The sequence below is a fragment of the Garra rufa genome, chromosome 25 (assembly GCF_049309525.1).
Source record: "Garra rufa chromosome 25, GarRuf1.0, whole genome shotgun sequence".
Taxonomy (NCBI): Eukaryota; Metazoa; Chordata; class Actinopteri; order Cypriniformes; family Cyprinidae; genus Garra; species Garra rufa.
In genome coordinates, this window is record NC_133385.1 from 34,393,569 (window position 1) to 34,421,345 (window position 27,777).

A 27,777-nucleotide genomic window follows, 5' to 3' on the forward strand; every position below is an offset into this window, starting at 1 on the left:
CAGAGGCTGAATAGTGAAACGGTGCGCGCGTGCACGCGTGTGTATGTTTGCGCGCGCTCGCCCCGACGCTGAGCAGACAGTGATGTATGAGGTCTCAGCTGAATTTTCCTTTACAACTTTCATTTTTCTGGCATGCATTTCTCCCATTCTCTTGAACGGGAAATGGATCAGTCCGGAAGCACATTTAAACCCCCTTTGAATCTGATGTGCGCGCAAATGGTACGACCCCCAGTGTAGAAAAGCCATTAACTCTATAGTACTCTCTCTCTCTCTCTCTCTCTCTCTCTCTCTCTCTCTCTCTCTCTCTCTCTCTCTGAGGTTAGATAAAGAGTGCATTTCGAGGGAATCTACGGAGCAGATGAGCAGGATGTGCAGAATATAAGACTGTAATGACCCTGTTGAGAAGTCAGCATCGCAGCCTTCAGTGTAAGTGTGAGTTTTTTTCCTCATATCCTCATCCTCTCATTCTATTAGGCATTGCACAGGAAGTTGAAATGCTCTCAGATTGGAGTTGGTATTTTGAAAAGCTCTCGTCATGGTTTACGTATTTGATTGCTGCATTTAAAAACATGAAGGTCGTATTTCACTAAAAAATTAAACAAGTAATAAGAAATCATGTTTTATGCATAATGCATAAAGAATAGTCTAAGTCATTTTTGCATTGTGAAATTTTCGTGAGTAATAAACTGTATTTATTTTTCATTTGTTTATTTATTTATTTAGGGATGAAACAAGATCTGGATATTTATTTTAGTCAAGACATTCGCTCAAAAAAATTACAGTGTTATTTTTGTATTATTTAAATACAATTGATCAATTTTTAGTCATTGTTTTGTGCTTTTGTCCTTTTATTTAATTTTATTTGTTTGCTAATATTTTGTTTACTTTAAATTTATTTGTATTTTAGTTTCGGTCCATATTTCACTTTTTTGTCTAAAAATATGACTCAATTATTGATTTTTCACAGGTGTTACCTGTATATTACGAATTACACATTGCATTGTGCCGTGTTTTAGGGTTAAAGGAAACTTACGTTAACGGAACATGTGTCCTGGCAGAAAATGACCAATATATTTTCTAATTTTACTTTTTAATTTCAGTCATTTATTTTATTTGATTCTATTTATTGTTAATCTATTTTTTGTTTAGCTTAAATTTATTTGTATTTCAGTTTCAGTCTATATTTCACTTTTTTGTCTAAAAATATGGCTTAATTTTAATATGAAGGAATTTTCCGTATTGATTTTTTCACAGGTGTTATACCTGTATATTACGAATTACACATTGCATTATGTTGTGTTTTAGGGTTAAAGGAGACTTATTTTAACAGAAAATGTGTCCTGGCAGAAAATTACCAACATATTTTCTAATTTTATTTCTAATTTTAGTCATTTATTTTATTTTATTATTGTTAATATATTTTTTGTTTAGCTTAAATATATTTTTATTTCCATTTTGTTCCATATTTAAATTTTTTAAACAAGTCTGTAAAAAAATATGGCCCAATTTTAATATGAAGGAATTTTCCGTATTGATTTTTCAAAGGTGTTATACCTGTATATTACAAATTACACATTGCATTGCGTTGTGATTTAGTGTTAAAGGAAACTAGTCCTAACAGAAAATGTCCTGGCAGAAATTTACCAGTATATTTTCTAATTTTATTTTTAATTTTAGTCATTCATTTTATTATTTTTATTTTATTTATTGTTAATATATATTTTTTTGGTTTAGCTTAAATTCATTTTTATTTCTGTTTTGGTCCATATTTCAATTATTTTTTTGATGTCTGTAAAAATATGTCCTAATTTTAATATCAAGAAATTCTCCGTGTTGATTTTTCACAGGTGTTACACCTGTATTTACACATTGCATTGTGTTGCGTTTTAAGTATTATTACTAATACTTTTAATTTGTAATTATTATAAATTAAAAATAATTTTATTTCTAATTTTAGTCATTTATTTTATTATTTTATTTTATTGTTAACATATTTTTTGTTTAGCTTAAATTTATTTTTATTTCTGTTTTGGTCCATATTTAAATTATTATTATTATTATTATTATTAATTAATTAATTTATTTATTTATTTTTTGATGTCTGTAATGATTTTTCACAGGTGTTATACCTGTATTACAACGTAAAGTGTCCTGGCAGAAAATTACCAATACATTTTCTAATTTTATTTGTAATTTCAGTCATCTTTTTATTTTATTTTATTTTATTTTATTTTATTTTAGTGTAATATTTGCATTTTAATTCAGCTGTATTCCAGTTACCAAAAACAATTTTTAATATTTTATTTATTTTTATTTTTAAATTAACAAACAACAATGCTAAATCAAACTGACTTAATCAGTTTACACCAACTTTTAGTTTTTTTTTTTTTACATTTTTTATATGATCAGATCAACTAGAAATAGCACCTTTCAGTATCTCATCTGCACATTTTCCCATTTGTCAATTTGATAACACAAAAAGAGAGTAAAATTACACTATTATATAGTAACTTTCTGATGATTTATTGTAATTGTATTATTTAATGTGCTTAAACAAACAAAAAAAAAACAGTCTTAAAAACTTCACAAACTCTAAAGTGTTTAGTCTTTGTAGAGACACTCACGCTCCAGGTGTTTTATTGTAGTCATTACTTGCTAAATGGCCTATATCACTAGGACAATGATGCATTCGTGGAGAAAGTGCACTGAATAGTGTTCACCATGTGACAGAGATATTAATCTCAAAACACAGATGATTAACCCTAACCAAGCAACATATGTTGGCTAATAACAGCATTCCTGTACAATGAAATAATGAGCCTTTCTCTGTTCCAACACCCTGATACCATAACGTTTTCATTTATTCCGTTTCTTCATATTCAAGATTCAGTAATTTTTTATTACCCTATAAACATAAAGAGCGAGACAGCATGTGTCAGTGTGACAGAAGGAGTGTTGTTGTATTATTCAGGATCGTTGTTGTTTTCCTTTCAGTGCGCACCTGTGCTGTCTTTCTCATTTATACAAAAGCATGACAGGAGTTTTGCGACCCTCCAAACAGAGAGCCGGTATGAAGCGACCTCGAAATGAGCCTTACAGGTACGTCTACGCACACACTCATTTCTCACAGGCATATTTCACAGCTCATGTCATGAAGAAATATGAAACATCTGCTTCCTGAGGGCGTCTTCAGCGCTGTTATTTTTGACATTGTGTCACTGTGCTTTTCTCATTCCGATTTTCTCATCTTTGTCTTTCTCTAGTCTATCCATCTCCTTTCAGCCCCTGCCAACACCAATTTTCGGGTGTTTTGGATATTAGGCTTTGCTCTGCTCTGAGTTATGAGCTAGAGGACATTTCCGGTGCAGTTAGATTTGTGTGAGGTATTTTAAAACCGTGCCAAATTTGACAATCAAAGAAAAGTCTGGTCCACTTTGCAGCTTACACCACCCGCTCTATTTTAGCACCCTTGGTTACAGAAGTGTTTTTATACCATTCAAAAGTGTTCGCTAAAGAGTTTTAATCACAACATTGCAATTTTTGCTTTAGAAACCCCCCTAAAAATCAGACAAAGGACTGTATAATTAACAGATTTAAAGAGGGGAAAGAACTACAATCCCATTAATCATTGCTAATGGTGTTTTTGAATTATATGGAGAAACAATATATTTGACATTTATTCATCAACCATTTTAGTATATCTTCTCAAGGGACAATACTATAGAAATGAAACTTGGATATATTTTAGAGTAGTCAGTGTGCAGCTTGTATAGCAGTGTATAGATTTACTGTCCTCTGAAAATAACTCAACATACAGCCTTTATTGTTAAAATAGCTGGCAACAAAAGTAAGTACACCCTGAGTGGTAACAGCAATATGTTGAGCCACATGTCCTATTTATCATGTTTATGGTTTTGTCCGCTTGACAGGACCATACAAAGTTGTGTATCTTGTATTAGAGCAGTTAAAATTTGGTGCTCTAAGTACAGTTCTCTCATACTGACCACTGGATGTTCAACATGGCATCTCATGGCAAATAACTCTCTGAGGATTTGAGAATTAGACTTGTTGCTCTCCACAAAGATGGCCAAGGCTATTAGAGGTTCAGTAACACCCTGAAACAGAGTTACACTACAGTGGTCAGAGTCATACAGAGGTTTTTCAAGATGGGTTCCATTCGGAAAAGGCCTCGCAAGGGTCGACTCGTTCTGTACGTCAGGTGCAGAACCTGGCTTTAAAAACAGATGCATTAATGTGCTGCCAGTATTCCTTTATAGGTTGCAGAAGTAGAAGGTCAGCTTGTCAGTGCTCAGACCATACACCGCACACTGCAACAAGTCGGTTTGCATAGGCGTCATCCAAGAAAGAAGTCTCTTCTGAAGCTGGTTCACAAGAAAGCCTGCAAACAGTTTGCTGAAGACAACCAAAAAAAATCAAGAAAATTGTGTCTTGCCTATAGTCATTATGGTGGTGGTAGCATCATGGTCTGGGGCTGCATGAGTGCTGCTGGTTCTGGGGAGCTGCAGTTCATTGAGGGAAACATGGATTCCATTATCTACTGTACGTTCTGAAGCAGAACATGATGCCTTCCCTCCAGAAACTAGGCCGAACTGCAGTTTTCCAACATGATAACGATCCCAAACACACCACCAAGATGACAACTGCCTTACTGAGGAAGCTGAAGCTGAAGGTGATGGGGTGGCCAAGTATGTCTCCAGACCTGAACCCTATTAAGCACCTGTGGGGCATCCTCAAGCGTAAGGTGGAGAAGCACCATGTGTTTAATGTCCAGCAGATCTGTGAGGAGTGGAAGAGGATCCCAGCATCAATCTGTGCAGCTCTGGTCAATTCCATGTCCAGGATGATTAAGGCAGTGCCAGATAACACTTAGGGTGTACTCACTTTTGTTGCCAGCTATTTTGACAATAATGGCTGTGTGTTGAGTTATTTTCAGAGGACAGTAAATCTATACTGCTATACAAGCTGCACATTGACTACTCTAAAATATATCCAAGATTCATTTCTATAGCACTGAGTCCCTTGAGAAGATATACTAAAATGGTTGCTGAATTGTGAGGGGTACTCACTTTTGTGACATACTGTATATCCCAAATGGTAAACTATTTAAAACTCTATAATATCCGACAAGCCACAAGAGCAGGTTTGTGGTGTTTTACAAAGTCATTTTTTTTAAGAAATTAACCCTTAAATGCATGACTATTTTGACAGTCATTATTACATATTTGGGTCTTTAGCGACCCAGACCTATATATCCAGCACAGCAACTTCTGCAATAGCAAAAACTCTCTTGATATTTTAAGAACAATTACAGAAGAATAAAATAAAGCATATTTCATTACCTTTTGGAATTTAGAAGGGTTAAATTAGAGAAGATGATTTTACCATTGCCGTCATCCTCAAGAGTGCGCTTTCACAGTACATTCAGCATCTGGCTCATATTCGCCATTTCAACCATATTAGCAAAACTATCATTTTCAATGACTTCAACGTCAATATTTTGATCGCTGACAGCTTATTCAACACATCCACCATCAAATGACAGTGACTTTTATGTATTATTGCGTACAGTAATTGCTCTGCAGTAAAGCCATTCAAGCCAGTTAAATTTTTGCTGATGATATTCTTTTGTTTTATTAGTGAAACATCATCTTTCTTCAGTCAAAAATAAATTAAGGTTTTTGAGGAAAACATTCCAGGATTTTTTTTCCATATAGTGGACTTCAACGGTGGCCAGCACTTATGCATGCGGTTGAGCTAGTGCAAGAAAAGCATTTATGGTTAAAAGGTATTTACATTTATTTTATTTTATTTTTAAATGACAGATTGTTTTGCTTGATAAGACCCTTATTCTTCTGTAGAGCCCGTTGAAGCTGTATTGAAACAGCAATTTGGATCTTCAACCCAAGTCCACTATATGGAGAAAAATCGAAGAATGTGTTCCTCTAAAACCTTAATTTTCTTTTCGACTGAAGACAGAAAGACATATACATTTGGGATGACAGGGTTGAGTATATTATCATGAATTTTCCATTATGGAAGTTAACTTTTTTTTTTTTTTTTTGTCCTCCTTTTAAAGGATGATTTTCGACCACTCACAGCTCAAATAATGCACATTTATATGCAAATATGAGCTTCACATTTCTGCTTTTAAATCCTCTGGTATGCCTTGCCCCACTGACTTCCACTATAAGTTGATTTCTCATGTTTGTTTTTACATACTGTTAAGGAAATTGCATAAAAAGACCAAACAGAGAAATATTTGCCAACTTTGGTCAGCGTCATTTGTGGAGTGTTTTGGATACAAATAATACCTGGATTGCTGAGCAGCACTTTCCAAAGAAAACTAATTAAACTAATTATTTTGCACTAACTATGAGCATAGGCTGTATAGAACAACTGCACAAACTTGTGTAGTCTATATAGTGAAATACATCTTGACAGATTTCTTTTTGTTATATGGCTGTTACTACTGTATAGTGAGTGGCTGTACTGTAGCTTGTCAGACTGAAGCATTGTGGAAACAAGCTGTTAATGATCTCTGGCTGGCTCAGGTCAGACCAACTAGCCTGGGAACAGCACTTCCAGAACAAAGACTCAGACTAAAGAATAAGACTAATGGGGTTATAATGTTACAATATATTCTATTTTGCATACATTTTCTTTCAAACTTTCAATTTATTCTGAAACCCGATCACAACTGTTTTCAGCACTGAATCAGAAACATTTATTGATCAGCAAATCGGCATATCAGAATGATTTCTGAAACATCATGTGACACTGAAGACTGGAGTAATGATGCTGAAAATTCTGCTTTGCAACACAGGAAATATAATGAAACAATAAAACAGTTATTTGAAATTGTAATAATATTTAACAATATTACAAATACACTTAAGGTCAGAAGTTTACATACACCTTGCAGAATTGTATGTATAATATAAACTTTTGAACGGGGTCATTTTTATCAAGTCAGCTATTATTTTCTCTTGTGGACTTTATGTAAATGTCTTTTATGTGAAATATCTTTTTCAGGATTTGCATTTTATTGAGTGAAATAAGTATTTGATCCCTTCGCAAAACATGACTTAGTACTTGGTGGCAAAACCCTTGTTGGCAAACACAGAGGTCAGACATTTCTTGTATTTGGCCACCAAGTTTGCTCACATCTTAGGAGGGATTTTGTCCCACTCCTCTTTGCAGATCCTCTCCAAGTCAATAAGGTTTCGATGCTAACGTTTGGCAACTCAAACTTTCAGCTCCCTCCACAGATTTTCTATGGGATTAAGGTCTGGAGACTGGCTAGGCTATCCAGGACCTTAATATGCTTTTTCTTGAGCCACTCTTTTGTTGCCTTGGCCATGTGTTTTGGGTCATTGTCATGCTGGAATACCCACCCATGATCCATTTTCAATGCCCTGGCTGAGGGAAGGAGGTTCTCACCCAAAATTTAACAGTACATGGCCCCGTCCATTGTCCATGCGGTGCAGTTGTCATGTTCCCTAAGCAGAAAAACACCCCCAAATCACAATGTTTCCACCTCCATGTTTGACAGTGGGGATGGTGTTCTTGGGATCATAGGCTGCATTCCTCCTCCTCTAAACACAGCGAGTTGAGTTGATGCCAAAGAGCTTGAATTTGGTCTCATCTGACCACAACACTTTCACCCAGTTCTCCTCTGAATCATTCAGATGTTCATTGGCAAACTTCAGTCAGGCCTGTACATGTGCTTTCTTGAACAGGGGGACCTTGCAGGCACTGCAGGATTTCAGTCCTTCATGCTGTAGTGTGTTACCAAATGTTTTCTTGGTGATTATGGACCCAGCTACCTTGAAATCACTGACAAGATCCTCCAGTGTAGTTCTGGGCTGATTCCTCACCGTTCTCATGATCATTGAAACTCCATGAAGTGCATGGAGCTCCAGACCGAGGGAGATTGACAGTTATTTTGTCTTTCTTCCATTTGCAAATAATAGCACCAACTGTTGTCACCTTCTTACCAAACTGCTTGGCGATGATCTTGTAGCCCATTCCAGCCTTGTGTAGGTCTACAATTTGTCTCTGACATCCTTGGACAGCTCTTTGGTGGAGAGTTTGGAATCTGATTGATTGATTGCTTCTGTGGACAGGTGTGTTTTATACAGGTAACAAGTTGAGATTAGGAGCACTGCCTTTATGGGAGTGCTTCTAATCTCAGCTCGTTATCTGTATAAAAGACACCTGGGAGCCAGAAATCTTGCTGACTGATAGGGGGCCAAATACTTATTTCACTCATTAAAATGCAAATCAATTTATAACTTTTTAAAATGTGTTTTTCTGGATTTTTTTTGTTGTTATTGTCTGATCATTTCTTTGTCAGTGGGCAAACAGACAAAATGAGCAGGGGATCTAATAATTTTTTTCCCTCACTGTATGTTTTCGGCATGAGATCAGGCAATATATTTCTTTATGAAAGATGCCTGAAGCCTATTTGGGGAATACCAATGTTTTTTTGTTTGTTTTTTGCTTACATGTTTGTGGATCATATCTGATTTCTGTGCCACATGAGAGAAAAAAAAAAAAAACATGTATATGTGGCCATAGAGACTTAGCAGCATGCCAACCAGCCACAACATGCTGACTGTAGTAGCATTCACGTATATAAACATCTATGATAAATACTATTTACATACTGTATTACAGACTGAATTGAACGTCCTTTATCTACCCATAATGCACTCTAAGAAGTACAAGGTCTATAATGCAGTTTCACAGTCCATTTAATCTAATTTACCTTCCTAAGCATCTACCAGCACTTAAACACACTCTCTCTCTCTCTCACACACACACACACACATTCGTACACGACGGGAATTTACTCCACTTATTTGCATAATGTTATGGGGCGGCTTTGACTGGCGTCTTCTCTCTTGGCTCTGGGCTCCGTATGACTCACGCAGCTGCTTATTTGCCTCTTGTTAAGTGTTTTCACACATCAGGAACTTCATTCTCTATTTCAATCTCATCAGAAGATCTGACGTCTCATTGGTTATTGGCCTGCGGTCAGATTCGGTGGAGGGCTGTTGTTACTGCATTAGTGTGCGCTGAGATTCAACACGACCCCTGGATTCTATCTGCATTTTAAACACTCTCCCGTTGGGCCAAGCATCCCGTTGTAGAGAAAAAAACCTTTGAAAATATGTTTGGCAGCATTAGTGGCACACAGGGGTCTCTCTGGTGGCCGTTTTTTTTTTTTTTTTTTTGCTTGGAGGTGTGTGTGTCTGCCATAGAAAAAGTCTAAATTTAACCCTCTGCTGTGCACTATGTTGCCTCTGGCTAATAAACTTGTTTTCTTCACTTTGGAAGCTTATACGAGAGCGATAAAAGGATTCACGAGGGATTACTTTTAATAAACAGTAGAAAGCTTTTTTTCGACGCTCATTTTAAAATGTGTACTGTGTCATGGATGAACATTTCTGCTCTCTGAAAACTAAATACGATTCACATTTGTCCGTGAACGAACATTTTGAAACCTTTAGCGTCATAAACCTTTGTATTTTATGAAGAGCAGCTGAATGAATATGGATGCAGACACAATTGAGAATACTGCAGTTCAAATATGTTTTTCAGTATTGATTTAATATTGAAGTAAAACGTAATTTTCTAAAATTCTGTTGATTTCTGTCATGGTGCAGTGAGTGTAGATTTCTTACCAATTGTAATCCATTACTGATTCCAAATTACATGATAAAAATGGTTGTTAGTAACTTAATTCATTACATTACACATTTTAGATAATATAATCAGACTACTTTTAAATTACTGTTGACCTTACTCATTTATCACATTGATTTAAATAGGATAATACTGTACCATATTGACAAAAAAGTAAGAAGAGTAAGAAAATATATTCCATATGTTGTTATTAACATCATATTACATCAAGGTTTCCCATGGTGTTTGTGAAGGAACTGCAGGGGGTTTATTAGTTTAATACTTAGGTTTAAGGTTTGGTTCAAAATGCCCACCCTAAATATGACCAAGAGTAATAGTCATATCACTATTAAAGAGGTTCAAATACCCTGGGACTGAGAAGCATTTGAGGCACAGATCTGCAGCTAAGAGCAGGTTATTTTAAGAGCTGGATGTCACTGTCGTAAGACTCTTTTATCCTGCAGCTTAGAGCGGCAATCTGACCCAGTCTGATCCCATTGCAGTCTAATGTATATCTCCCTCAATCACCGTAGTCCCCTGAGGCAAAGTAATTTACAGCTTGCTATCTGTGGATCGGAGAATCTATCTGGACTGTTGAATCCGGAGAAAACCAGAAGGGCCATGAAACAGAGAAAAAGGATCAATATAGGGTTTGGAAAGCACTTTCAACCTCAGAGCAAAGCAGAAACACGCAGGTGATCATGCAACAACACAATGAATGTTTGACTATGTATTCATGGATTTTTTCATTCTGTTTGCATATTTTAAGCTATTATATGGTCTTTGTTTTTCAGGTAATGGTATATCGATGGAGACCAATTCAATTGATGGAGACAAATTAAATTCATAAGCCATTTGCTTGCCACTTTCTACTAGAGAAACATTGTTTGTATGTAAATATGCTTATTGTAGCAAAAAATAAATAAATAAATAAATAAATAAATAAATAAATAAATAAATAAATAAATAAAACATGTAAAGGTGCAGACCACCCAATAACCAAACTACCTTGCCAACCAAAAAATCTATCAACCAACCAGCCTACTACATATCAACCTACCTATCAGTCAATCCATCCGTCAGTCAGCTCATCAACCTATAAATCAGTCAGTCTTTTTAATTAAACAGTCACAGACTAACAAAATTTCAAATCAATCTACAAACTAGTCAGCCCGACAACCGACCAACCAATCCATCAGCCAAATAGTCTCAGACATCACGGCCATTGGACCGTTGGCTGAACGCCTGATGAATACAGCATACTTAATTGAAAACACTTCAGCAGATTCAAATTCATCCACTGATTGGTTAAATTCTACAGGATTTCTGGGAAACGTGTGTCATGTTCTTCAGTGGTCCGCCTGAAACAACACAAAGCCGTCTGATTGAAGTAGAAAGCTGACAATGAGAATTTTATCAAGATTGGCTAAATGCTGGATTCTTAAAAGTATGTGGTTTACAGCATAAGCTCTTTAAAAGACATCCAGGAGTTTTGCTTGAGGCACTTAGTGGAATCTAAAAGAGATGTTTTATCTTGTTTGCCAACTGGACATGACAAGAGTTGACATTTCTAAGACTGGCTGACCATTTGTCAGAATTTGGAAGGTTTCCCTTAAGATCCAATTTTGATAGTTGTTTGCCTGCTCACATCTATAATGGAGGATCAAGTGAAATACCTAAATGAAAAGGGCATATTAGCTGCATAATAGTTGGACGATTTAGTGTTGTATTCGGTTCCTGCTTGTTGGAGTTAAAAAGTGGAGAGATGTGTTCCAAACAAATGTTTTACACCATTGTTGTTGTAAACTTTTGAGATATTTGTGAATGATTGCACACTGGTCCATTATTGTCGGGAAATTTTCTAAATGAAATGTGATTGATTGCTTTACCTGTCAGTCATATGCCTTCGTAGGCGGTCCTTAGGCCATCAGTCTAAAGGTCTGGTTAAGAAAGAAATTAAACATCCAATCCAATCCAATCTTGGTTATTTGAGCATGCACACAACAGGAACTAAGTGCACAAGACTGTCAAGTCTTAAAATTTTCAAAGCGCAGTGTTCTTAATGCACACTAAACTGCTCTGAAGTGATATTCGAGGCTAAGATTTTGTGAGTGGTCACTGAAACCTTTCCGCTGTTACAAGTGAAATACCTAAACGAGAGGGGTATATCAGCTGCATATGTGGACAAAAATGAAAGAACAGACACTGATAAAGTAGTTAAACTAATTAGTCTTGTGTTCGGTTCTGCAGAACTGCTTGTTGGAGTTAAAAAGTGGAGAAATATGTTCCAAACAAATGTTGTGTACTGATACACCACTGTTACTGTAAACTTTTGAGATGTCTGTAAATGATTGCACTGGTTGCTTGTCGGGACATTTTCTAAACATGACGTGGCACAAAACGAAAAGTGACTGGTTGCTTTACTTGTCAGTCATATGCCCTCTTGGGTGGTCCTTGGCCATTCAAAGAGGCCATGGTTCTTAGACCTTCTGCCAGTCTGAAGGTCTGGTTAAGGGAGACTATCGGTCAACCAACTAATCCAGTCCAACAACCTACCAAATAACCAACAAACTTACCAATCAATTATCAATCAGTCAACCTAGTGATTGCTTTATTAACCAAGCAACCAGCCATTCAACCAATCAATTAATGAGTCAGTCTACCATCCATGCTGACTGTTCTATCAACCAACCAACCGTCCAATTATTCAGTCAGGGCTTGTCCAAATACCCACACTTGCAGTCTTGCCACTTGAGAGCATGTGCACACAACAGCAAGTAAGTTTGTCACATATTTTACTATAATAGGACAGTATAGATATGACAGGAAGCAAAGAGAGGGAGACAGAATTGGGAAAGGTCCTCAAACCAAGATTCAAATTTGAAACACCCATACCGCAATGCCGCTATGTCAACGCGCAGCCCACAAGGTGATTGGTGCTGACGTGCTGTATCTAATTTTAAAAATTTGGATGATTATGTCTTAACAGATGTAATAGAAATTATGAACATCTTGTCCAAACTAAATTTCCCACAAAAAAAAAAAAAAAACTGTATCCAAACTTGACTTACATTGGAATTGAGGTAAAGGCATCTGTAAATGTAAAGATTAATGTTGTTATGAAGAATGGCTGATAACACTTTACAATCTACCAATTAGCCAATCAACCAATCAATCAATTAAATCAGACTACCTTTCAGCCTACCTACTGATCTATTAACAAACCAGCAAAGACAATCCAGCCGATCATTTAGTCAGTCAGTTACTCGCGGTGAGTTCCAATCGGGATATATTGCTTGAAAACTTGAAAACAATCATGGCCGCCATATTGAAGTGTTGTTCCAAACTGAAGTGCTCAAAACAATCCACTTCAAAGGGCCCTTCTGAATGAAGGATTTCAAAGGGTACAACAACGGTTTTGTTTGAAGCTCTCACTCTGGAGGGTAAACCGTTTGAAGGGATTAGGGAATAGGGATGAGCCCTTCTGAATGGAACGCAGGGCTAGTCTATCAGCCAACCTACCGAGTATTTTATCAGCCATACCAACCAATTAATTAGTCAGTCAGTCTACCTATCAACCTGATGACTTTTCTATCAACCAGTCAACCTACCAACCAATCAAATAATCTATTAGTCATTTAGTCAGTCAACCAATTACCCTACTGACCAGTCATTCAAATGTTGTGACTTTTAATTATAATAATTAATTAGGTTATTTAATAGACTTTAGCTGACATGAACTAACAATGAACAGTTCATATTTATATATAGAAATTAGAAGTAACCAAAAATGAGAAATACTTAAAAAATACTTTAGTAGTTCATTTTTATTACCGGTGATAGGAATAATGGCTTTACAAATAAACAGCATTACGAACGGCATTTCTTTTTTCAGTAACGAGAATTCAAACAAATTACTCTTTCCCCGTTACAACGCTGTTACTGTTACTGAAAATAAAATGCTGCGTTACTATAATTTCCACATTGCGCTCTTCTTCTGAGGTAAATTCTGGCTTATTCCTCTCAGCGCATCTTCTTCCAAAAACGAAAAGTAGCCAAGATAAACTGTATGTTCACGTTTATTTAAGGAGGTGATGTAGGCGTTTACCTACATGTCCGCGTGTCTCACGTGGATGTGAATTTTTTTTTGAAAAGCAGAGCTGCTCGTGGGAATGATTACATTAGAGATGAGTTTAGACGGGAAAACTTGATCTTGCGTTGGTATCATACAGATTACTTTATCCGAGAATATTTGTTTTCAATGTCACTTACTACATTTAAAAGTGGCCATTTCAAGCTTTCTATACACATATTTCTCATGTCTGTGGAGGTATTTGCAGAGATTCAGGTTGTTTTTTACGTGTTTGTGAAGAGAGGTGAAGGAGACCGAGACGGCAGAGAGCGCACCCTGTTTATTTTCTTTATTTTACAAAAGCACATTGTTTTCTTGTTATTACGACTATATGCAAATATAATTGGCCCCTTTGCAGTTTCGAAATGATTGAGTATTTTTTTGTTCTTTTCGCGGTCATCAAGAAAAAACAAGACAGACCACACCGGAGGGTTTAACAGAGTTGCCGTGGGATGTTTTTCATGTCCGTGAGTTGAAGCGACCCCAATAACGTGATATTTAGCCCCTAGAAGGTGTCTTGCACAATGTCCCACAGCAACAATAAAATAATACAGATTAGTGTGCAATGTTTTATTATTATTATTATTATTTTTAAGTAACACAATAGTTACACTCCCTGGTAATTAGTTACTTTTATAATAATGTAACTCAGTTACTATTTGTGAGAAGTAACTACTCTGTAATGCTTTTCTTACTTAGATTTTTTTGTCTTGTTTCCAGCCAAAATATCTAAAAAAAATTCTTGAATCAAGAAGTATTTTCTAGACGAGTAAAAATTATTATCTTGTTAAAAAAAAAAAACACATCTGCCAATGTGGTAAGAAAAATAATCTTGTTTTCTGTTTGTAATAAGATTGTTTTGCTTACCCCTTTGGCTAATTATTTAGCTTGTTCTAAGCAAAAAGTCACTTAATTTTTACCATTTTTTTCACCTGTCTAGAAAATACTTCTTGATTTAAGAATCTTTATATATTTTGGCTGGAAACAAGACAAACAAAACTAAGTAAGCATTTTTGCAGTGCATAACTAATTACTTTTTCTAAAAATGTCTATTTAGCATTGGTTTAACTTTAACCAAAAATATGAAATACTAGTTTGTTGTTATTTCATGTTAGTTGGTGCATTAACAGATAACATAGAGCATTATTGCAAAGTGTTTTCAGATTGCTTAACTATTTGGTACTTGATCTTCTTCAAAACAAAACGGTTTTCATCCATATTGAGTCGGCGCATTAGAGTCACTGGCATAAGTGCTGTTCAATTCTGCATCAGTAATACTGTCATACAAATATAAATTATTATTTATGATCTCAGGTCATATTGTGAGGTTTGCTCATGCGTGATCCAAAGCCAACCGCGTTTACAGATTTCAGTTCTGCGGACGCAGCAGTATATTTCAATTCTGGCTTGTCACTATTTTCCTGTTCCTCTGAAATGCCCATGTTTTGATTTTTAACTGTGCTGAAATAGCAAAAGATTTCCTTCCACTCCATTAACCTCCATCCCGCTCCTGTGATCCCAATTCATTTCAGCCAAACCACTTTCCCCCTGTGTGCACACTCGATCTGAATTAATCAATCTGAATTACCTCAGGGAAAGAATCAATCATGTCAAACACAAAGGACAAGTGAGCAGTTTGAGATTTACCCTGTTTGTTCAACGAGTTTGTCCCAGTGCACCATTTAACACCTTTTGTCCTGCAACGATTTACTCAACAAATTTAGTTAACAATGAACAGATGCGCTAATGATACAGCAAACACTTTCTGCGAGCTACAATGATAGATCTGAACGCTTGTGCCAATTCAATATTGTTTTATAAAGCTAAACCTCATAAAGAGAGATATTATTGCCGGATGATGTCTTTATGGCCCCTGCTGTTCCACAATTTATCGAACAGCCAGCAAATCCGTCTTCGCAATAAAACGAAAGCTGATATCTGTCCAGATGTACATGAATGACCGTTGATAGAACCGCATACAGTGAAGCGTTTGATTCAGATGCGTCTCGCTCTCCGAGATCCGTCAGACGGAGACTGAACTCTGGATAATGAAGCTTGTCTGAGAGATCAGCCTGTCACTTTAGAAACAAATCTCATTAGTTTTAAGAGACCTCTCCGTGTGGCGTGTGATCCCATTTCCTTTCGCTGAGAAAGAGAGAGAGAGAGAGAGAGGGAGAAAAGACAGCAGGAGAATGTATTAGCATTATAGCAGTGTGCAGTTATGGAAGTTTGATTCCAGCCTGCTATGAGTGTCTCTGTGCAATAAATTCCTATATCGTAGTCAAGAAAATCATCAAAATAAATAGGGCAGACAACAAAATACTAGTGCTTTGTTTAAAACACATACCACATTCCTAAAAAAATATAGTTTTTATTTTATTATTAATTATTATATTTGCAGGAAAAGTTACAGTTTAATGATTAAAAAAAATAATATTTAACCCTGGACCACAAAACCTTAAAGTCTTAAGTAGCCTGCACTGTAAAAAGTTCAACTTAAAAACGTAAGTTTAGCCGCTGCCTTAAAATTTTAAGCTAAATCAACTCATTTTTATTGTAATAAGTTAAAATGACTTGTAGTTGATTTAACTTAAAATTTTAAGGCAGCTGCTGAACTTAGGTTTTTTAAGTTGAAGACTTTTTACAGTGTGGGTATCTTTGTAGCAATAGCCAAAATAAGTTTTTTTAATGTTTCCATCACAATTTTAGTTAAGGTTTCAGTCATTTTGTTACGTCGTTTGCAATTTTTAGTATTTTTTTAAATAAAAATATGTTAAAAAATCAGTGGTATTTTAGTATCAACGAATGTAGATTTTTTAAAAACTTTTTTTATGTTTTCATTATAATTTTAGTTGAGGTTTTAGTAACTTTTTTGTATTTTTGCCATTTTTAGTATTTTTAGTTTTTTTATGTATATCTGTATAGTTTTTATTTGAGTTTTACTTTTTGTTATTTTAGTACATACAACTTAAGTTTTGGCAAATACAAATGCAAAATTTATTTTTTGTTATTCATTATTTCAGTTAACATTTATTTTATTTCATGTATTGCAAAAACTTTCAAATGTTTTTTTATTTTAGTTTTTGTTTACTACTACTAATAATAATAATAATATTTTTTTTTATATTTTCTGTTTTCATAAATTTTAGTTTTTTTTAATTTTACATATGTTTAAAATATATATTTTAAATATATCTGTATAGTTTTTATTTGAGTTTTAGTTATTTTAGTAAATACTTCAGTACATATAGCACACATTTGTGACCCTGGACCACAAAACCAGTCATAAGGGTACATTTTAATTTATATTTATAATTATTTAAACTTGTATTTATAATATATATATTTATTTATTTATTTATTCATTATAAATATATAAATATTAAAAATACATATTTTAAGCTTTCCATTAATGGTTTTGTTATGATAGGACAATATTTGGCCGAGAATCTGGAATCTGAGGGTGCAAAAAAATCTAAATACTGAGAGAATTGCCTTTAAAGTTGTCCAAATTAAATTCTTAGCAATGCATATTACCAATCCGAAATTAAGTTTTGATATATTCATGGTAGGAAATTTACAAAATATCTTCATGAAACATGATCTTTACTTAATATCCTAATGATTTTTGGCATAAAAGAAAAATGAATAATTTTGACCCATACAATGTATTGTTGGCGATTGCTACAAATATACCTGTGCTACTTATGTCAGGCTCACATTTAGCACACATTTTACTACATACTTAAGTACATATTTTAGTAAATATCTATGAAATAAAACGTTTGTGCCCCCAAGATCCCAAACTTAAAATGGTAATGGTAACCATTATACTCTTATTCCAAGCGAAGTAATTTTTTCACTTAATTTTCACTTAAACCAGGACTTTCTTTAGCTGCAGATTCAGTGTGGGTCTGCTTTTGTCTTTACTTCTGTCTGTTCCCGTCTCTTTCGCTCTATCCTATCCCCTTTTCCTAATTGCATGCTCCATCACGCTCTTGACACCAGCAGCAGATTTCTCCCAATCTCTCATCTCCTGATATCTCTCTCCGGTCACAAACAGCTAGGCCTCAGGGCATAATGGGAAAACTCTCCTATTGCATAGACCCTGCTAATCTTTATATAAAAGCATAGCAATTTTTGAAAAAGCTCTTTGTTGCCAAGTTTTGCCAGAGACGTTCGCAGCATGCCGAGGATGTGACGGAGCGGATAAAGTTGGAGACGTAGAGTGATCAGAAAGTGCCATGCCGCTAATGTATGTATCACGCAGAGGCTGCGGCTGGCATGCATAATTAGCTGTGATGTTCTTCAGTCACGGAACAGGAAGTAGGCCACGGCCTGCCAATAATAACCGTGCCTTGTGAATCAGAACTCAGAGCATCATGAAAGAAATATCTTCCTGGCTTACTTATTATCTCCTCTCTGGCTTTCATTTTCAGGGTTTTCGATTATCAACACGTTCCGATGTCTGTGACGACCATCCCGTGTGATTTCGCATCTTTTCGACGGACGTGTTCATCGCCGTCTTCATCTTCTGCAATCCTGCGGCAAAGCAGAGAGAAACCTCAGAGCAGACACAAGTCCAGGAGCAGAGGAACCCAACGTAAGCTGCACTTACATTTTTAAAGCTTAAGATAAAGATTTCATGAAATCAAAATTTAAGTTTTGTAACGTTTAACGTATATACTTCTGTATATACCACTGTTTTCAAAGATGATTTGGATTGGTGGTGTGTCCATTCATGGTATTGTTTAATGAGTACTGACCTGAATAAGATATTTCACATAAAAGATGTTTACATATAGTCCACAAGAGAAAATAATAGCTGAATTCATAAAATGACCCTGTCAAAAGTTTACATCTCCTTGTTTCTCAATATTGTGTTGTTACCTGAATGATCCACAGCTGTGTTGTTTTGTTTAGTGATAGTTGTTCATGAGTCCCTTGTTTGTCCTGAACAGTTAAACTGCCTGCTGTTCTTCAGAAAAATCCTTCAGGTCCCACAAATTCGTTGGATTTCCACCATTTTTGTTTATTTGAACCCTTTCCAGCAAGGACTGTATGACTGTATGATTTTGAGATCCATCTTTTCACACTGAGGACAAATGAGGGACTCATATGCAAATATCACAGAAGGTTCAAACACTCACTGATGCTCCAGGAGGAAAAAGCCATGCATTAAGATCTTTTGGGTGAAAACTTTTGACCAAAATGGAGATGTGTACATTTTTCTTATTTTGCCTAAATATCATTTTTTCATTTAGTACTGACTTTTAGAGGCTACAGAAAACAAAATAAGTTAAATTTATCCTGATCTTCGAATTCAAAAAGTTCTCACCGTCTGCCCTAGTGAAAAAAACAGACTATCACAGCCATCAACAATTGCTGTTTTTGTCTGCGTTACAGTTTGTTTTAGAAATTACACATAAGTTTTGTGAAATAGCACAAAATCAACATTAATCACCTATCAAAAAGAAACGCAACCTCTACGTCCGATTCAAGCTCTTCCCGCTCAGGTCCTATACCTCTTGCCTGATCGTAACCCTTCTTTTTAATGTTTTTTTCCCTCTATATATTTCCTTCTTTTTTATCTTACAATTCTCTCTATCTATAGTTTATCTGCTAATATTTGTCTTGTGCACTCAATTTGAACGTTCTCTCTTCTCTCTATTATTACAAGACACGCCCCTTACTGCTGTCCTACACTGCGGCCAAAAGCGTTTTTCAAAAATTGCTTAGTGCAGTGGTCAGCAACAGCCCAGCAAACACAGAACGTTCCCATTTGGGTTTTTTTTTTTTTTTTGGAACCAAATGAGAACATTCTAGGAACGTTCTAGGTTCTCTTTTTAATAACCTATAAAGAACGTTCCCAGAACGTTCCCTGCAGGGTTTTTCTATTTTTGGTTAAATTTTATAACCTTCAAAGAACCTTCCGGGAACATTCCCAGAACGTTCTCTTCAGGTTAGGGAAACAATCTGGGAACGTTCCCCACAATTTTCTGAGAACGTTCCAGGAACGTTTCCCTAAACTAAAGGGAACATTTTATTTACGTTAAGAAAACTTTCCTGGCTAACCAACAGGAAAAATTCTTAGGAACGTTCTAGGAACAAAAAAGTAATGTTCCCAGAATGAACCAAAAATTGTTAGCTGAGAGGCGGACCGTGGGCCAAAACTGGCCCGCAAGCAATAATATCTGGCCCGCACCCATAGCCAGATTATTCTGATAGCGGCCGGTTCTGAAATATATCTTTCATAACAGCAACAGTTATTCACAATTTACTTAAATCTCCTTTGAATAAGTGCTTGCCATTCACTTTTACTTTCGCACTCTGTGTAAAGGGAGCACAACTTACGATAAATGTTGCCTACGTAACCAGTTAAAACTTGTGGCGATGAGGTCTTAAAATGCAGGAAAAAGTCTTAAAAAGGTCTTAAAAGGGTATTCAATTTAACTCTATGATTCTTGTATTTACTCTGGAGTAACAGACAGTTACTAAAGACACTGTAACAGCCTGCCACAGGCATTTAGTTGCATTTTTCATTAATTAATTTATTAAATTATACTTTGACTATGTTCTGGACCACCATCTTGTGGCAAAACATTTTTTGGCCCGTTGCCAAACTTACTTTCCGACCCCTGGCTTAGTGCTCAGCTCAAACTGTTTTAGCACCGCATCTATTTGGCTTTTGTCTTGTCGTGTCACGCCACGCAATTTATGCTTTCTGTTGGTCTTGAAAACTTGAAAATCTGACCAAAAATTTTAAACAGATTCCTATTGAAATTACAAATAATCTTTATAGCAAGCTGCCCAAACAATTTTAAGGTAACTCTATCGCCCCCTTGAGTACTGGAGTTTGTCCCAGTGAGAATGCTCTAGAAAGGCACAGCGTTGCACTGCTGTGCATCTCATAATAAATATCAGCATCTCTTTTACAACATTTTGTACCCTTGGATTGTGTCTTGGTGCATGTTGCTCGCATAATTGCCTTTTTTTGCGAGCGCCTATGTCTGCGTGCATGCATGCACCTCTGCTGTCGAACTCCAGATGGTTTCTTCATTAAAATCCTCCCTCCGCTATCGAACGACTCCCTCAGTAATCAAACCTAGCCTATCACCAAAAGCAATTATAGCAAATTAATAGTGCATAACCAATAAGAAGCGTTTATAGTGCTTTATTACAAGCCCTAATAGTTTTTACTGCCAGCAGATCACAGTAGAATGAGTTTGCCTTTGTAGCTGGGAGGTCAAACCGCTTTTTAATGGCTGGTACTGAGCTGGAATGGGCTTTTTTTATCCAGCTGGGATTGGAGGGGTGTTGGAGTGGTATTATCACGCTGCGGAAAAAAAGAGGTCCAATCTAAGTTTCCATCATTAGAGATATTAGAAGAGTTGCTTATATCAGGGCATCCTCATTTGTCTCTTGAAAGTCCTAAAAGTGAAGGAAAGTCAGGAAAAGAGGACAAACTCAAACAAACTAAAAACAAACAACTGCTTGACGCCGAATTGTCGCTAATTTGCAAATGAAATTAAAATGTGCATGGCGCTTCTACCGAAGAAAAGCGAGGAAGAACTTAAATTAACTAAAACAGTTGCTAAACACTGAATTGCTGCTGATTTTTAAAGTGAAAGTAAAACTCAAACAAACACACGCCACGGTGATACCGGTATTACTGGGTGGGAAAATTTCCTTGTCACAACCCTAAGCTGAAGTATATTATTTTTTATGCTGTCCTATGCTTAAAATGGTGAAAGTGCTCAAATTGTGTCGCAACCAATGATGCGAGTTTGGGAAGGGGCTACATATTTGTCCAACCAATGACAAATGGGGGTGGGGCAGAAAAGATTAGTTGGGAAACTTGTTTGGAAACAGTTATTTTTGCAGTTCATTTGGTGCTGCTACTCACACAGGGATTACACACTTAGCTTACCTTGCCTTACCTTAGACCCGCCCTCACCGAGCTGAAACAGTCCCAATACGATCACCATTGTGTGACTCAGGTGCAGAGGAAGACTCTAATTGAGCGATTGAGGTGTTCTGTTGTTGGATGTAATAATGAATATAGCAGTCCTCATTTACTACCGACATCTGAGCCACTGAAGACGCAGAGGATTAACGTTACTTTCATTTTTAAAAGGAAAGTGCCGATCCTGATCCACATATGCCTCTATGTTCGTGTGAATCATTCGTGATGCAGCTTCATCCACAGCAGAAGCGAGTATAAGGTTTTTTATGCATCTTTGCAAATGGTCTTTCTTAATAATGTGCTTGGTGGCAAGTTTCGCCAATAAATGCAGCTAAACGCGGCTAAAGTAAACAATACAGCTCGTAATCCCTCAGCAGAGAGGGGCGGGGCGAGCAGAGCTCATTTGCATTTAAAGGGACCATGCAGTAAAATGAGCTGATATTTTGCAGAGCTGATTTTGACAAGGTAAAAGGGTGTTTTTTACACCACTATTGAGAATTTTTAAGCAAAGTATATTAGAGACTTTTCATTAAGCCCCTAAAGACTCATATGAGCTTGTGGAAAATGGGCATCCGGTGTCCCCTTTAAAGCTGCAGTGTGTAATTTCTGCTCCACTAGTGGCTGCAAATGTAAATGTCATATGTTTGGCAATACTCTCTCAACCAGTGGCATTAGTTTTGTTGCTAAACATAATGTTATCGCTCGCTAACCTCCTTCTCTTTCTGCAGTGAAATTGGAGGAGCTGATGTGCATTAAGAAAGAACTGACAGTGATTAAATCACAGATAGACGAGCTTCTGGACAGTCTGGAGCGGATGGACCCTCAAAGCCAAGAGCTGTCTGGTAAAACACAGTCTTTCATCATCAGTTGCACCTTGCAAAGGTGGATTATGAACCAGGCCAGTGGGGACTCAGAGTTGTGATGTTATGTGTCATTATTTTGACAATATATCTCACAATTTGTGCAAGTGGGGCATCTAAAGGGGCTGGTGCCTCAGGGCCTTGGCAGCTTTTCTGTCCTTGATCTTCAGTTTTATGCCATTTAGCGTGTGTGTGTGTGTGTGTGTGTGTGTGTGTGTGAATCTCAGGAGACGGCGTGGCGTTCTCTCCGCTCCATGGCTCTGTGAGCAGTGCGGACGATTCGTCTGGTAGCTCTCCTCCCCTGAGGACAGACAGAGACACACAGAGCCCACAAACGGCAGACAGCAGTGATGAAGACAGACAGCATGTAAACACACACACACACACACACACACACACACACACACACACACACACACACACACACACACACACACACAGAGGCTGATGCTCAAATAGACGCTCAAACACTTTGGAACAATGCGATTAACGTAATCATGAGACCAGATTAAATCGATTATACCCGTAAACTCTCAAAATTTCATAGTTACTGATGTGTATATATATATATGTACAGTTGAAGTCAAAAGTCATACACCTTTCAGAATCTGTAAAATGTTAATTATTTGACCTAAATAAGAGGGATTATACAAAATGCATGTTATTTTTTATTTAGTACTGACCTGAATAAGATATTTCACATAAAAGACATTTACATATAGCCCACAAGAGAAAATAATAGTTGAATTTATATTAAAAAAATGACCCTGTTCAAAAGTTTACACACACTTGATTCTTAATACTGTGTTGTTACCTGAATGATCCACAACTGTGTTTTTTGTTGTTGTTGTTGTTGTTGTTGTTTAGTGATAGTTGTTCATGAGAGTCCCTTGTTTGTCCTGAACAGTTCAACTGTCCACTGTTCTTCAGAAAAATCCTTTGGTTCCCACAAATTCTTTGGATTTCCAGGACTTTCCAACATTGACTGTATGATTTTGAGAGCCATCTTTTCACACTGAGGACAACTGAGGGACTCATATGCAACTATTACAGAAGGTTCAAACACTCACTGATACTCCAGAAGGAAACACAATGCATTAAGGGTGAAAACTTTTGAACAGAATGAAGATGTTTGCCTTTTTTGATTTTGCCAAAATATCATGCATTTTGTATGATCCCTTTATCATTTTGGCAGGTTTCTTGAGACTCACAAAGAAACACTATCTGTAGTAATTATGGTGTTTTAGTGTGATTTTTTTCAACAAAATAATAGATAGTTTTTTGAAAAATAAATTATATTTTATGAATACATTCAAAGAGAAAATGGTTATTTTAAATAGAACAAATATTTTAAAATGTTACTGTGTTTGGATCAGATAAATGCAGGCTTGGTGAGCAGAAGAGGCTTTTTTAAAAACATTAAAAATCTCACTGTTCGAAAACTTTTGGCAGGTAGTGTATGTTTAACATTTATTCATCCATGTCTGTGTTTTCCAGGTTAACTACTATGAATCAGATTTGCTCTACATGTAAAGACAAGTTTCAGGTAAGTTTTATTTTTGTTTTGTTTTGTTTGATAAACTGCCAAACTGTTTCCCCATTAATGTTCTGTTGCTCTTTCTCACAGATTCCAAGTTCAGATACCAAATTCTTGGTAAAATGTCACAGGATTTCTAATGATGAAGTAAAGAAAAGGACCAGGAAATAAGAGGAAAGATATCTGGATCATTTCCAAGTATCCAGTTGTGTTTGAATCCAGTTGTGGAGCAGCTGTCTAAACAGACCAAAACAAACTGGCCTACAGTATGTGTCGTCAAACACTGCTGATGATTTAATTAATTATTATAACACAACACAACAACTGATATAGGTTATTAAATGGCTGATTCTGATAATGATACCTACATACGCTATATTGCCAAAAGTATTAGCACAACCCCTTCTAATGAACAGGTTTGGCTACTTTAATTTCCATGAGTGCAAATCTTATTGTTTAAGCATATAACGATATTCTAGGAAATTGTGTGCTTCTAATTTTACAGCAACAGGAGCCTTTTCTATTCTAACATGACAATGCATCTGTGTATAAGGCAAGGTTCAAAAAGTAATGATTGATTCAGTCAATGTTCTGCAGAAAGCAAAGTCCTAATCTGAGTTGAACACCTCTGGTGTGACTTTAAATGCAGACCTTGGGCCAAAAACTCATCACCAAACACTAATGACTTGTACATACACTATGGACAAAAGTATTGGGACACCCCCTTCTTTAGATCAGAAAAGGGCACTTCCAAAACTGTGGCAACAGAGATGGAAACATGATTCATGTATTTAAAAAATGTATTTCCATCTCTGTTGCAACCGTTTTGAAAGTGTCTAAAATGACTGTAGCCATTTGTACAAGCCATTGGTGTTTGCTGAAGAGTTTTTGGCTCAAGGTCTGCATTTAAAGTCACACCAGAGGTGTTCAACTGAGATTAGGACTTTGCTTTCTGAGGAACACTGACTGAATCAATCATTTCTTTTTTAGCCTTGCCTTATACAGAGGCATTGTCATGTTAGAATAGAAAGGGGTCCTGTCCAAACTGTTGCTATACAATTAAAAGCACACAATTCCCTAGAATATCATTATATTCTTAAACATTAAGATTTGTACTCATAGAAATGACTAAAGTAGTCGAATCTGTTCATTATAAGGGGGTGTCCCAATACTTTTGGCAATATAGTGTATATCTATATGAACTGACAGGCCCTGATATATTGGAAAAAAGTTCAATTATGTATATTTATGAGCCATAAATGAGATTTAAGATTGAAACTGCGATGTACATAAACATGTATTTTAACCCAAATGTCATTAAAATTCACAAAATGTATAATTAATTGCTATATAATTTATAATTTTGGAATTGACAACAGTAACAACTACCATCTACCTCTGTTAACTAGACATGGTTTTTGGTCAGTGGAAGTGTATGTAAATATCTCCCCATTAATTTAGTTTTATGACTAGATTTACTGTATGATCAGGATATGGCCAAACAACTACAAACCCATTTTTGTATTAATAAGATATAAAATAGTAAAGTGGTCTTGTGCTGCATGTTTGTGACTTTTTTTTGTAATATATTACTGTGATTATTGTTCAATATTATGGAATGCTGTTTTGTTTGTCACTTTGTTGCATTGCGTTATGAATGTAGTCACCAACAGAAATAAAAATACACAATGTACAGTATGTTGATATAGAGGCTCAAATTGTTATTGTCCAAAAATAATTTGAATCAGTCTATTTATTTTAATCCATCATCTATACAACTATCAAGGTTATGAGTCGGGTTCCTGAAGGCACTTTAAGGAAGATTTAACACTGTAATTTTGAAGACATCCCTTACAACAAAATAAGTATACTTCAAGTTTCTTTTATTAAGTATACTTAAGTAAAGTTCAAGTATATTTTAAGTATACTTCATGTAGTAAGTATACAAATACCAGTGTACTAGTAGTATACTTTTAAGTGTACTATTTCAATAGTCCTTGGGACTAAATTGACCCAATTTCTAGTATATAATAACTATACTTTAAGTATAACAGTAGCAAACTTTGAGCACACAACTAGTTTACATCTATGTTTTCAGTTTGTACTGCAAGTATACTAAAAATGATGCATTTATGCATTTTTATTACACTTTGAAGTATAGTCTCAGTAAACTACTAGTTTAGTAGTTTTATACTGCAAGTAAACTCATAGTTTTTTTTAAGTGAACTTTACATCATACTTTAAGTACTACTATGTCCCTATTTAGATATTAATTTGTATATATTTTGTTATATTAATTTCTGAACATAGGATATACGAGAAAGAACAGGGTATCTGCTTGTGAACAAAAACATTTTATTCCAGCTTCATGCATTCTTTTTTATAAACACTTGAATGTGGGTAAGTTTCATAAATAAATAATAAATAAACAACATTTTGAACAAAAAGGCTATTGATGATGGAGCTGATCAACACCCCAAAGCTTGAGAGTCACTTTTACCTCTTCATGGGTCATCATTTTATTCCATAATGTTACACAGTTGTCCATATCTATGGTTTCGACGCTGTTTTACGTCTGACAATTGTGTTAGATTACATGAGGAAGCATCTGTTGTTTCGGTTTCTTCTTCACTTGTGTTTTGGAAATTCTGTACAGAAGATGTGCAGTATATAACAAAGAAAAAAACTGATTCTTAGAGCACAATTATAGCTTAAATATACTTAGACTTTCTAAGTATAAGTTAGGGATACTTAAATGTCATTTTAAGTATATTTCTGAGAAGTATATAAAAGTAGACTGAAAGTATACTTTCCTATTTTAAAGTTTAAAAGAAGTATACTAATAGCACACTTAAGAAAAAGCCGTCTTTTTCATAAGGCATTGGTTTGTAAGGGAATGGTCTGTTAAGCATTACATAATCCAATGATGTTAGTTGATGTTCTTTGCAGGCAAAAACGCTGCTTTTTCATGCTCCTATCAAGTTTGAGATTTTGGACTTTTAGGTTTTTCATAAAGTGACTATTGAAAAGAAAACACCCATAAAACACTGTTAAGTCTTTCTTTTATAGCACTTTATCTATTTGTGTCAATTACAATGCATATTTTTAAAGGCCATTTTCTCAAAATTATTTTTTTCTTCTACACTGAGTCATAAATCTCCACTTCAGTAGCACTTACACACACCAAACTTTACATTTTCATTCCTGTCTATATTCTGAAGCAGTGTTGTTTTTGACAACCATCTTAGATTTAGTCTTAGTCTTAGTCTTTTGGACTAAAATGCTTATTAGTTTTAGTCACATTTTAGTCACTTCTATATGTGATAGTTTTAGTCCAATTTTAGTCGACGAAAAGTCATAAAGGTTTTAGTCTAGTTTTAGTCAAAAACAGGGGGAAAAGTAGTCTTTTAACAAATTAATGTAGGTCAGTAAGTATTTTGCTGTTGGGTAGTGTCACTTATAAGTTCTGAAAATAGCAGATCTATAGTTCAACACAATGTGAGCTTCCGGATTGACTATTTTCACCAATAATTACAATAATGAAGGAATGGTTTTAGACATAAGACATATA

General features: G+C 35.6%; 1 protein-coding gene across 1 annotated transcript; it reads left to right on the forward strand.

Moving 5' to 3' along the window:
- The first annotated feature begins 325 nt into the window (after positions 1 to 325).
- On the forward strand, positions 326 to 25,904 carry LOC141302012 (uncharacterized). Its single transcript, XM_073832206.1, has 7 exons — positions 326 to 426; positions 2,995 to 3,099; positions 18,283 to 18,446; positions 22,538 to 22,651; positions 22,897 to 23,036; positions 24,167 to 24,215; positions 24,297 to 25,904. Exons 2-6 carry the CDS (start codon positions 3,032 to 3,034, stop codon positions 24,200 to 24,202), a joined length of 522 nt encoding a protein of 173 aa, XP_073688307.1. The 5' UTR covers positions 326 to 426; positions 2,995 to 3,031; the 3' UTR covers positions 24,203 to 24,215; positions 24,297 to 25,904.
- The last annotated feature ends 1,873 nt before the right edge of the window (positions 25,905 to 27,777 follow it).